At 39.0% G+C, this 13,551-nt stretch overlaps 2 protein-coding genes across 3 annotated transcripts in view; both read left to right on the top strand.

The window, feature by feature from the left end:
* The window catches only part of LOC149523932 (uncharacterized), a 63,077-nt gene extending 50,919 nt beyond the window's left edge, over positions 1–12,158 (top strand). Inside the window, exons 3-6 of one of the 2 annotated variants that reach the window (XM_089780565.1) lie at positions 5,214–5,240; positions 6,981–7,118; positions 10,598–10,735; positions 11,562–12,158. In XM_089780565.1, coding sequence (XP_089636691.1) covers positions 5,214–5,240; positions 6,981–7,118; positions 10,598–10,735; positions 11,562–11,794 — 536 coding nt within the window. In that variant the 3' untranslated portion in view covers positions 11,795–12,158. The remainder of the gene's footprint in view (positions 1–5,213; positions 5,241–6,980; positions 7,119–10,597; positions 10,736–11,561) is intronic. The other variant, XM_089780566.1, reaches the window with a different exon arrangement.
* A 234-nt stretch (positions 12,159–12,392) lies between these two features.
* The window catches only part of LOC102450126 (protein tyrosine phosphatase receptor type C), a 73,902-nt gene continuing 72,743 nt past the window's right edge, over positions 12,393–13,551 (top strand). The window contains exon 1 of the mRNA XM_089780564.1: positions 12,393–12,523. Coding sequence (XP_089636690.1) covers positions 12,466–12,523 — 58 coding nt within the window. The 5' untranslated portion in view covers positions 12,393–12,465. The remainder of the gene's footprint in view (positions 12,524–13,551) is intronic.

Here is a 13,551-nt window from a genome sequence, read left to right as displayed (position 1 = left end):
TTGCAACTCTGTCCTGCTTGTTAGATTTTTACATCCTTTCCCACACTTGTGCTGGGCAAGATGAATCCCAATTCGTGAGAGAGAAACAATTCTGAATCTTTTCAAGCTTTTTTTTTTGTTTGAATTTCCTCATGTGATTCTACACCCAGTCAAATTAGTCTGATACAAAGAGCTTTTACACTGTCTTTTCTGAATGGACAGGATCATAAATTGGTTCTTTGTGTGACCATTGCGCAGCATAACAGAGCCACAGCCATGATTCCAGGACCAGAGCATTTGCTACTGTTTCTGAATGTCCTTGAATTTACTTCTCTTGCTTAACATTTAAAAGTTCTCTTTAAAATACCGTAGTCCTGCTTTTGCCTCTTTGCACTTGGGTGTCAGACAGCTTCCAAGAGAGAGAACTGTCAGCTCAGCTGTTTAGGGTTCATGAGGTTGGGACTCTGCCCTCCCCATCTAAAGCCTTTTTCAAGAAGCAACTGCATTTGTGCCCACCAATTAGTGGTCAGATATTGGAATGAACTAAAGCAACTAGCTAAATCTCCCATTTGGTGGCTGGGCTTCATGTGAATGTTCTTTCTGCAAATTACTTGAATAAGGCTATGATCTCAGAATAGTGATAGAGATGTAGCCGTGTTAGTCTGGGGTAGCTGAAGCAAAATGCAGGACAATGTAGCACTTTAAAGACTAACAAGATGGTTTATTAGATGATGAGCTTTCGTGGGCCAGACCCACTTCCTCAGATCAAATAGTGGAAGAAAGTAGTCACAACCATATATACCAAAGGAATACAATTAAAGAAAATGAACAAATATGAAAAGGACAAATCACATTGCAGAACAGGAGGGGGATGCAGGGGGGGGGAGGGGAGAGGAAGGAAGGTAAGTGTCTGTGAATTGATGATATTAGAGGTAGGGAGAGTGGGATGTTTGTGAGTTAATGGTATTAGAGGTGATAATTGGGGAAACTATCTTGGTAATGGGTGAGATAGTTCAAATGTTTGTTGAGTCCTTTTTGGAAAGTGTCGAATTTTAACATGAATGACAGTTCAGAGGATTCCCTTTCAAGTGCAGATGTAAAAGGTCTTTGTAGCAGAATGCAGGTGGTTAAGTCATTGAGAGAGTGTCCTTTCTGGTTAAAATGGCAAGAAACTGTTTTCTCTTTGTGATCTTGTCTGATATCTGTTTTGTGGGCATTAATCCTTTGGCGAAGTGTCTGAGATGACACTTCGCCAAAGGATTAATGCCCACAAAACAGATATCAGACAAGATCACAAAGAGAAAACAGTTTCTTGCCATTTTAACCAGAAAGGACACTCTCTCAATGACTTAACCACCTGCATTCTGCTACAAAGACCTTTTACATCTGCACTTGAAAGGGAATCCTCTGAACTGTCATTCATGTTAAAATTCGACACTTTCCAAAAAGGACTCAACAAACATTTGAACTATCTCACCCATTACCAAGATAGTTTCCCCAATTATCACCTGTAATACCATTAACTCACAAACATCCCACTCTCCCTACATCTAATATCATTAATTCACAGACACTTACCTTCCTTCCCCCCCCCCCCGCATCCCCCTCCTGTTCTGCAATGTGATTTGTCCTTTTCATATTTGTTCATTTTTTTTTAATTGTATCCTTTGGTATATATGGTTGTGACTACTTTCTTCCACTATTTGATCTGAGGAAGTGGGTCTGGCCCACGAAAGCTCATCATCTAATAAACCATCTTGTTAGTCTTTAAAGTGCTACATTGTCCTGCATTTTGCTTCAGCTATGATCTCAGACTTTCATGATTGCACATCGTGAGAGCCAGGATAGGGAGGTCTACACAAGTCTTAGTTAGAGGAAACTCTTTGCATACATTTTCTTCCCCTTCCTGAAACTGTATGTATGAGTCAATAATATCACCTAATATATTTAAGTTCAGTCTGGGCTTTCAGTAAAAGTTTGGGATGCTCCTGATTTCATCCAGACTGGTTTGCCCATCCCTAAATGTCTTGGGGGCTGTCAGACTATCTTACAACATATTGTACTTTTTGTATTCAGAAATGGTTCCATGGAGAGCTGTGGAGATATCCTTGAGTTTCATTCCTTGTACAAATTTTAGAAACATGCTTGCTGATTGATATGATGAGGAGCAGAGAGTTATTACTTCAAAAGTGATTTTGTTAATTCAAGTCACTGAGATATTTTGAATTGTAGTGGGACACATTGGAAAAGAAAGTTCATGGTAACAATACATGTATTGGAGTAATGTGATTTTTTTTGAAGATCAAGTGCACTATGATCTCCATTTTCATCTTTTTAAAAGGAGCTGTTCAGTTTGTATGGTATCTCACAACAGGATTATAATAGTAGATACAGCTGCACAATGTTTAAGAGTTTTTGGTGCTATGATGCCACCTACTGAATTAAATATTAACAGCATCTTATTCTGCTTCTGTAATAAAATTAAAAGAAAATATGAGACACATAGAATGTTTATGGCATATAATTGCCACAATAGTCTGGATGGAGAACAATACCCTCCCCCCAAAAAAGAATAAAAAAGATAACATTGTTACCATCATCTTTAGCAAAACTTTTTAATAATACTACTTATGAGTAGTCACCATTAAAGAGATTTCCAAACAATTAATGACCCCTTGAAGCATGCCATGGTAGTTAAGTTAGTACCATTTATTTCCCATTTTTCAGATGAGTATCCATACTTTTGGATACCTGTCTGTACCCAGTCTCTAAGCTTGGTCAGATTCAACAATTACGGTCTTGATATTAGTGAGAAGTGCTGGTGATTTTGGAGTATTTGTGGTGGTGCTGTATGTTAGATAACAGGAATGAACTCACTAGAAATACCCTGCTTATATGCATTATACCTGGATGGCTGTTTCAGCATTATCTTTGTACCAGTTTTATGTTAGTTCTAGTTAATAGATCTGCTCTAGCACACTTAAATATTGGCTTTTTACAAGTGTTGTTAGCATATAGGGTGCAAATTGCATATCTTATTTCAAATCTATTTTGAAATAGCTTACTTTGAAATTTGGTGTGTATACACAGTGCCAAATTTCGAAATAACGTGCTATTTCAAACCATTCTTTAGCCCTCCTGCAGTGAGGTTTATTCAAAATATTTCAAAATACCAGGCAACTTGTGTAGATGCAGGCTACCTATTTTGGGATACTAGAGGTATCCTGAAATAGCCTTGCAGGGTAGACATACTCATAGAGATCAAGGGTGAAATCCTGGCTGCTTTGAAGTTGATGGTTGCTTTTATTATTGACTTTATTGGAGTGAGGATTTCAACCTCTGGTTTCTTTCTACCTCTGTTTCAATTTTCACTTTTACATGAGCTTTTTTTCTGAGTTCTAACAGGTTCTTGGCTACTCAGCAACTGAGCTTTGTCCTGGGGTGCCTTATTTAAATTTTCTATTATGCTTTTTGTATGAAATGGGCCAGATGGATGGTAGAACTTGTGGGATCTTTTGAGCAGCAGAACCATTATGATGTTGCTTGTCAGGTTGATAACAAGAAATCCTTTCAAGTCTCTGAAGGTCTGCCTATGGTGAGCATGTGTGCTGTGAGACGAAAGACCAAGTTTTCACCCAGGCATGTCAGCAGATGGGGGAAGGGATAGCTCAGTGGTTTGAGCATTGGCCTGCTCAACCCAGGGTTGTGAATTCAATCCTTGCAGAGGCCATTTAGGGATTTGGGGCAAAAATTTGTCAGGGATAGTACTTGGTCCTGTTGTGAAGGCAGGGGATTGGGTTCTAGGTCCCTTCTAGTTCTAGGACCCTGGTCACCAGCCAGTAGATCTCAGGGGCTCTAAGAATAGCTCTTGAGCCCTCTCTGAACTGCACACCTGCGCAGTACATTTACATTAGATTTCCTCATGTAATGTAGGCAGAGCTTCAAGGAAGTGGGGGCAGGGCAGTAGATCTTTGCCTGTTCTGATACTTAAAAAGTGATCTTGGGTGTAAAAAGGTTGGAGACCACTGTTCTGGGAGATAGGCAATCTCCATTAATTTATCCCTTGTGTTCTCATTGAGTTGTGATGGTTGAGCTGCAAGCTTTGTGTTAGAGGGTTGAAAGGAGTGTGCATTTAAAGAATACTCTGGTGGTGTAAATCTAGCCAGCTCCAAGGGCTTTAGGTAGAGATATATTGATTTACATAGCCTGAGGGTCATACCCATTATATTACATCACAATTTCTTAACATTCCAGAGACATTTGTTAGTTTTTATTGCTTAAATGAAAATAAAATTTGATGTCTCCAAATTTCAGTATATACAAAAATATATAGAAATTAAGTTGCAAAGTGTTGGGCAATATAATAAAACCAGAATAAATACAGGGTTTTTTTAAAATCATTTTGCTTCTCTAAACCTTTTCCAGATGGATGTGCTTGCACTTATCATTTTCAATGTAGTTTAAGGTATGTCCACACTTCAGAGTTTTGTCAGAAAAAACGCCGTTTTTCCCAACAAAACGAGGAATATCCACACTGCAATTGCGTTCTTCTGCAAGAAAATCGAAAGAACAGAGGGGTTTTTCTGCCATTGGTAATCTTCATTCTATGAGGGAGAAGTCTTTTTGTGAAAGAGCTCTTTCGCAAAAAGATGTGTGTGGATGGGGAACAGGGAGTTCTTTCTCAAGAAGAAGAAAGAGGAAAAAGCACAGGTGTCCTGGTGGTCATTCTGTCCATAGTAATCACAGCTTGCATGCGAGATTCTGTCTGGAAGCTCTCTTTCAAAAAGCAAATCTCTTTTTTGATGCACTTTGGCAGTGTGGACACTCTCTTTCAGATGAAGTTTTTTCAGAAGATCTCTTCCAAAAAAAGCTTCTTTTGAAAGAAACCTGTAGTCTAGACGTAGCCTAACAGTGGTGTGCTTCTGGCATAGAGAGAGAGGTCAGTATGAATCAGATGAATCAGCTCTCTTACAAGTAATGACAAGAACTAAAGAGCCTAGAATTCAAGTACTTCTTGTATGCTGCAATTTAATTCATTGCCTTCTCCAAGACTACTCATTTGTTTGAATTCAGGCATGTGCTCATATACCTTCATGAGTAAGGTCCCTAAGCACTTCTCCTGCACAGTTAATGGATCTGTTTACATAGCTCTGATTGCAGGATTGGGACTTTAGTGTTGGGACAGAAATATGTATAATCTATACTATATTTATTCTTGGTTTTATTCCTTTTAGGGGAAAATATGACATCTTCCATAAATGGTAAGAGAACTGTTTTTACTTTCCTTACAAAACTGCTTCACTTTTCTATGATATTTGTTAGTATTTTGGTAGTATTAACATCCAATAATACTTTGTGTATACATGTCTTATCTTCTAGATTATTTAATGCCTTTACATTTAGAATAGTGAGATCACAGGTGAAATAGTATAGACTGGTTTAAAAAGGAGTAACCACATAAACCAATTTGCTTCTGTTTGACTTTATGGTTTACATGTATTTCACTAAACATATCTTATTCATTTAGCATATTCATTTAGAATGACTGTAAGTTCTTCAGAGTAGGGAGTGTATGTCTGTTATATGTTTGTAATACAACTAATTCATAAAAATATATTAGAATATGGTAGATTTTGAACTGTGTATGCTAAACAGAAAATGTGTTCATTATGGTTTGTTTCTGATAATTCCAGATAGTGTTTTGATATCGCTTTTATCACACAGAAAAGTTAAATGTTTACAAGAATTACAGAAAAAGCAGACAGAATTAAAAGAAAAAATTAGTTATTTAGGGACTGATCCAAAGGCCGCTGAAGTCTGCTGAAGTCTTTCCATTGAATTCACTGTCTTGGGATCAGATTTATATAGAAATAAATCCCAACAGTATTATAAAAATAACACAGCCCAGAATATGGAGCCCTAGATTTTCATAGGACACTAAAAAGAGAACCACAAAGGCTATTTGAAACCTCCTGAGTGCCAAAAGGCCAGCTCCAAAGGTCTGACCCAGTGAGTCTGGTTTATTTTTGATTGGGGAGGATGAACAGCTTTATTATACCGCATTGTTATAATGAGTCCAGATGTACAACTACTTCAGAAGGGTGACATATTCTCTGTTTAACTAATCACACTTGTCATCACTCACAACAGGAAACTCAAGTCTCTCATGGTCTAATGCCCCTTTAGACACACCTGCACATTATACTTCACTCTCCCCTGCAAGCAACCCTGAAGCAGATCTTGGCTCTGCAGGCATATTTATCATGAAGTGTTTATATTGTATTAGATCAATGTTTCTCAAAGTGGGCCATAGACCCACCTGGGTAAGCTGCCAGCAGACTATACCACTTTGCTTATCTAAAGTGTCCATAGCCATGGAGCCTCACGGCTCCCATTGGCTATGCTGCGCCATTTCCAGACAAGGGGAGCTGTAAAAAGCGGCATGGCCCTGAGAAACATTGGATTAGATGAATAATTCCAGCAATTCAGTCCTCTTGATATAACCCTGCAACCTGAGGCCAAATTTCAATTGGTTTAACTGGTATTTTTCTCTGAGTAAATGAGGCAAGGTGAAGATACAGGCAATGAAGCATCTGGATTTGCAAACAATCTCAGGATGGGTCATTGATATGTTTTCTACTTACCACTAAGAATTTCAGGTTCTTAATCCAGTAGGGGCACTTTACTACACAGTTACAAAAAAGGTGCCAGTTTTGTTTGGATGTATTCCTGGAGATTTCATTATGTGACATAATCTTTAATTAAAATTGTTCCATTCCTGAGACTCCAGGTCAGTTTTAGAGGGTTGGCAACCCAGTCATACAACCATAAGCCTTATACATAAGAAACAGAATGAAATCGTGTGTCTGCCTAGATAGAAGAGTAAGATCTAACATTATCTTTCCATGTGTAGCAGCCTTGCTTACATGTGACTTTATTGTCCATATATGTGTACGTTACGTTAGGAAGCAATAACAAACTATTGTACTTCCTTACCACAGGCACCATTTCAACAAGCAGCGCAAATCTCACCACGCATGCATACTCAGACTCTACCATAGGATCCACCAATCAGCCACACAGCATCACTGCTGCCCTTACTTCATTCACTCCTGCTACCACCACGCATAAACCATCAGGTTTGCTCTGTTCCTTTAGATGGCCCCAGGCTGTCAATAGTATAGTTGCTTGCATGACCACTGTTTAGTTCAGGAGTTGGATTCATTTTTATAACATTAATTGCTCAGCAAACTGGGAAAGTGTATTTAAGCTGCACAATTGGTGCCAGATTGCAAGGGGCTTCTGCACTTTATTTCCAGAATACAGTGCTGGATAGTATGATCTTGCAGTAATTATTCTCCTACTGCAGTCAATGACAGTTTTGCCAAAGTCAGACCTGCAGGACTTAGCATGAAGTGTGTCTGTAGGAATAAGCACTGTACTTGGAAGTAAGTATTGGGAGAATTGAGTCCTGTGGTTAGCAATATGGATGACAGTTGTGGTCTTTCCTAAATTGCCTGCAACCCGAGGCAAAATTTCAGGTGGCTTAACTGGTATTTTTCTCAGAGTAAATGATGCAAGATGAAGATACAGGCTATTAAGCATCTGGATTTGCAAATGTACTGAATGTGGGTCATTGATATGTTTTCTAATTACCACTGAGTAAGAATGTCAGGTTCTTAAGTGCACTTTACTACACAGTTAAAAGAGGGTTGCCAATTTTGTTTGGATGTATTCCTGGAGGTTTCATCATGTGACATAATCTTTAAGTAAAGATTAATCTTTAATTCGCAGAAACTGCTGGTCAATCCTGGATGGCTGGCAACCCTGTCATACAACCATTTTATTTTTACCTGGAAGTTAAGATCCAAAAGATCACGTGAGAGTGAGAATGACAGTGAGGACAATGAAACTGGGTTGAAGGCAGAGAAACTAGACTAAAATAGCAGTAGAATAATATAGTCAGAGATATCATTGTACTCCATGGACATTTAGTAGATTAACAACAGACAGTATTGTTGGATAAAAGTGGAACCATTGCAAGATGCCAAATTGATCTATATTTAAAATATTGTCCATTTTGAAGTTACGATTTACTGTCAGATAAAAGACAATTTGTTCTGTTTTCATTCTGTGAAGCAAGGATGACATCCAGTGGTCATTAGGTTATTTACAGGTATGTATTCCACAAAACCATTACAAGAAATGAATTTTAGTTTCCATTTCCCATTCAAACGGATGAAGAAAGGAATTCTGATTATAAGCCAGTGTGGGGCATATATTTATTCATAGCTTCTTTCTTCCGTGGTGGGTTCAGTATCAAGTTCAATCATGGTGGGCAGAATTTTGATGGCATTCAGGGCTCTCTCTGTAACTACGGTCTCTCTGGTGTACAGCTGTGAATAGTATTCCACCAAGAGTTCCATCTGCTAAAAGCACTCTCTTCTGAAAAAGCCCCAGGGAAAGATGGTATTCTCTCGGAAATCCTTAAATGTGCTAATGGTACCCTAGTCTCAGAGCTGTATGGAATACTCTGCCGATGCTGGAGAGAAGGCAGTGTACCGCAAGATATGAGGGATGCTAACATTGTTACTGTCTACAAGAAAAAGGGTGACAAAAGTGATTGCAACAACTATCGCGGCATCTCCCTTTTCAGCACTGTGGGGAAGCTATTTGCATGTGTTGTCCTAAAGAGGCTCCATGTTCTTGCAGAGAGAGTCTACTCTGAGTCTCAGTGTGGGTTCAGAGCTGAACGGTCCACCACAGACATGGTTTTCTCTGTTAGGCAACTACAAGAAAAGTGCAGGGAACAGAACATACCTTTGTATGTTGCTTTCATCGATCTGACCAAAGCATTTGACCTTGTCAGTAGAAAAGGTCTGTTTGCGATTCTGGCTAAGATTGGCTGTCCTCCAACTCTGCTCAGCATTATTAGGGCCTTCCATGATGGCATGAGAGGGGACCATCGTATACGATGGATCCATATCCGAACGCTTTGAGATTCTCAGCAGAGTGAAGCAGGGGTGTGTGCTGGCTCCAACACTGTTTGACATCTTCTTTGCAGTTTTGCTCAAATATGCCTTTGGAACTGCTGCAGAGGGCATCTTTCTCCACACGAGAATGGACGGCAACCTCTTCAAACTATCGAGGCTTAGAGCAAAGACCACGGTGCTTATGAAGCATCTAAGGGAGTTCCTTTTTGCTGATGATGCAGCTATTGCTGCTCACACTCAGCAGGAACTGCAGTCACTCATAACTCGCTTTGCGGACGCATGTATGGAATTCGGCCTCACAATCAGCTTAAAGAAGACCCAGGTGATGGCCCAAAGCGTGGGTAACGAGCCATTTATCAGTGTGTTAGATTACAAACTGGAAGTCATCTATGAGTTCGTGTACCTAGGCTCTACGATCTCCGACAACTTGTCATTTGATAGCGAGATTAACAAGCGCATTGGAAAAGCCGCCACAATGTTCTCCAGGCTGACGAAGAGAGTATGGGCCAATAATAAGCTCACTGTACACACCAAGGTGCAGGTCTACACAGCCTGTGTTTTGAGCACACTGTTTTACACCAGTGAAATATGGACTTTGTGCTCAAAACAAGAGCAGCGGGTCAACACATTCCATATGCGCTGCCTTAGGTGTATACTCGGTATCTCATGGCAGGACAAGATAGCCAATAGCACATTGCTTGAGAGGGCAGGCACCATCTCCATGTTCATCCTTCTCAAATAGAGGTGTATGTGCTGGCTTGGCCTTGTCTCATGCATGTTGGATGGCTGAATACTGAAGGATCTTCTCTTTGATGATCTGGCGTCTGGAAAGAGGCCAAAAGGGTGACCTAAATTGTGCTATAAGGATACGTGCAAGCGTGACCTCAGTGCTCTCTCTATCAGTGTGAACACCTGGCATTTGCTCGCCTTAGACAAGTATGTCTGGAAACAGGGAGTGAAGGAAGCTCTTGATATGTATGAAACTACCTTGGTGAAGGAAGCGGAAGACAAGAGAGCCCTCAGGAAGATCCGTGCCCATGATACCAGAGCGACATCTGCCTACTGCTGCTCACAGTGTGGAAAGGACTGCCATACCCGTATTGGACTGCACAGCCACAGAAGACGCTGCTCGAATCAGTCCAACAAGGCTGCAAACCCATGATCCTGCAGAATTGAAGGATGCCTATGAAGACGAAGCTTCTTTCAAACTAGCCTAAAAATAATTTCTTAAAACACAAGGGATCTGAACCTGGGAGGTGGGGGGAGCACTGTAAGCTACCATCAAAATAAAAGACCATTATTCTGATCCCCTTGAAGCTAATGAGAGTCTTCCACTGTGGCTTCAGCAACAGCAGTCAATCCCAGTGGGAACTCAGGGAACATGTTCAATTTGCAGGTGCTTTGTATTTCCAGTTAACTTTATATTCAAATGCATTTTGATATCTTTTTACATAAGCCTTATGCATAAGAAACAAAATGAAATTGTGTGTCTGCCTAAGTAGAAGAGCAAGACCTAACATTATCTTTCCAAGTGTAGCAGCCTTGCTTACACGTGACTTTATTGTCCGTATATGTGTATATTACGTTAGGAAGCAATAACAAACTATTGTACTTCCTTACCACAGGCACCATTTCAACAAGCAGCGCAAATCTCACCACGCATGCATACTCAAACTCTACCATGGAATCCACCAATCAGACACACAGCAGCACTGCTGCCCTTACTTCATTCATTCCTGCTACCACCACGCATAAACCATCAGGTTTGCTCTGTTCCTTTAGATGGCCCCAGGCTGTCAATAGTACAGTTGCTTGTGTGACCACTGTTTAGTTCAGCAGTTGGATTAATTTTTATAACATTAATTGCTCAGCATACTGGGAAAGTGTATTTAAGCTGCACAATTGGTGCCAGATTGCAAGGGGCTTCTGCACTTTATTTCCAGAATACAGCGTTGGATAGTATGATCTTGCAGTAATTATTCTCCTACTGCAGTCAATGACAGTTTTGGCAAAGTAAGAACAGCAGGACGTGGCTCTATGTAAAACTGAATAAATACAAATAATTGTTTCTAATTAAGAAAATAAAATTATGTTGTACAAAGTATTATGAACCTGAACTTGCAAACATCTACTACTGAGAGCAGTGGTTGTTAGCATGTGTTGTCTCTAGGAATAAACACTGTATTTGGAAGTAAGTGTTGGTGGAACTCAGTCCAGTGGCTAGAAATGTGGATGATAATTGTGGTCTTTCCTAAATTGTATCATAGGCTAAACCCTGAAGCATTTATTCTGGCAAAAATGCCATTGAATTCATAAGTGGTTTTGTCTGAGCAGTGACTGCAGAATTCAGTCCAATATAGTTCAAGATTGTTTAACCAATAGAACTGATATTATCTTAAATTATACTAAGATATTCCTGTTTTGTTTTTTTAAATGTAAATAGTAACACAACCTCATTTGCAGCTCCATTTTAGGGTTGTTGCGATATGATAATAAGAAAAAGAAAGCATCGATTAAAGCCCATTTATGATACGATTGCACAATGGAATCACTTTCCGATATTAATTTGTTCTGTTTATTTTCTTGCAGATTATTCCACTACGACATCCTTGCACAGCACCACTTCACCATCCATGACCATTACTCCAAACAGCACTACAGCAAACATGCCTGAGTCTTCCTCAGACACCTCACATTCCATGAATACGACTGCTCCACCTCTCACAAATGGTGACAAACTTGCACACAGTTATAGCATTTCTAACACCTCATGCATGAGAAATGTGTTAGCCACTGAAATGCCTTTAGCTATGAAACTTTAACAAATGTTTTATGCCACAGATACAGATGAAGAAATTGAAGTCTCTTAGGAAGCTTATTTCTTTTATTGGTTAAATTATGTTAAAAACATATTATAAGGTTCACTTCCTGGCCGTCATGAATAGCAAATATTACTTGCTTTTTTTTGGTAAAAAGGAATTGTGATGCCCAGTCTTACTGTATTCCTTACTTGCTTAGGATAATTAATGCAAAATGGGTTGATTCTTTTTGTTGAACGACAGTCAAAACTGAGACACTTCACTACCAGCCTCATGGCAGTTCTCAAAGGGGCATTGCCTTCTTGCAAATTGAGCAACCTGCATCACCGAAACTTTGTAAAAGGGCCATTCTAATTAATATATTTACTGTTCCCTTATTCTCGTTATCAAAGAGAATGATTTAGCTTGCCACATAGGTTTTCCTTATCATACCTGTAAGAAAAATATTTCCTGTGTAGAACTATAGTTCAGAAACATGTATAATGAGCAATATAATTTGCAATAAATCATGCAAAGGGGAATAATGAAAACACACTAACTATTCTTAAGAGTGAAGACAGAAATATGAGTTAATCAAAAGTACAACCATTTTAATGTATAAGGAAAAACATTATTTTGAAACAAATGTATAGTAATAGGTACAAATGTATTAAGCATCCTTCTCCAAAATTTTAATGGAATGCTGTCTTTTTCCCTCCCTTCTTACAGCGATCACTTCTTCCAAACCATGTGGTAAGTTATGTTTAATAAAGGTGAAGTGTAACTTTTGAAACCATAAGGAACACACTCTTAACTCTGATCAACTGAAGGCCCAAACAAACCAAATCGACAGGCACTTAAGCATTTTATTTTTTTTCTTGGTTTTTCTTACTTTCTTCTAATTTTATATCATTTGAGAAACAAATAAGAAAACTGCAGGCTTTAGAGGATAACTGATTATTAATTGATATAACTAGTCTTATCTGCTTTCCCTGGGCCATAGGCAGAGCATGTTGAAGTGACAGGTGAATTGTAGACTGGTCAGAATGCTGGATCAGGGAATTGCACAGTGATACACTGGTTTACAACATATCTTATAATAGGGTTTGCCCTGCCTGTGTAGATGGGATAACATCATTATAGTCATGTTAATTAATTGTGCCATGATCTGTCCATCTCATATGTATTTAGATTTCTATACTATATTCTTCATCATGGTTTCTGAATCTCTCACAAAACCCATCAAATGAATGGATCTCTGTATGACCCTCTGATTCCACAATCTGAGGAGACCATATTTTTTTAAATACACGATTTTGATGCTGCCGCCAAGAGAAGTCTGTATTAAAAAAGTGGATTTTACATTTTGTTCTGAGGGTCCAGGAGGATCATAAGAGTCCATGTAAAATATACACAGTGCTGTATTAGTTATGTGATCTTTAGCCATCGGAAAATATCTTCAAGTATTAATTAATACTTGTAGAAATGAAGCCGTGTTAGTCTTGTGTAGCTGAAACAAAAAACAGGACTATGTAGCACTTTAAAGACTAACAAGATGGTTTAATAGGTGATGAGCTTTCGTGGGCCAGACCCACTTCCTCAGATCAAATAGTGGAAGAAAATTGTCACAATCATATATACCAAAGGATACAATTAATGTGTTCATTTTTTTTAATTGTATCCTTTGGCATATATGGTTGAGACAATTTTCTTCCACTATTTGATCTGAGGAAGTGGGTCTGGCCCACGAAAGCTCATCACCTATTAAACCATCTTGTTAG

This window comes from Pelodiscus sinensis, chromosome 9 (genome assembly GCF_052426305.1).
Source record: "Pelodiscus sinensis isolate ZL-2025 chromosome 9, ASM5242630v1, whole genome shotgun sequence".
Classification (NCBI taxonomy): Eukaryota; Metazoa; Chordata; order Testudines; family Trionychidae; genus Pelodiscus; species Pelodiscus sinensis.
Note: the sequence above shows the minus strand (reverse complement) of the source record. Positions and strands in the feature narration are given on the sequence as shown.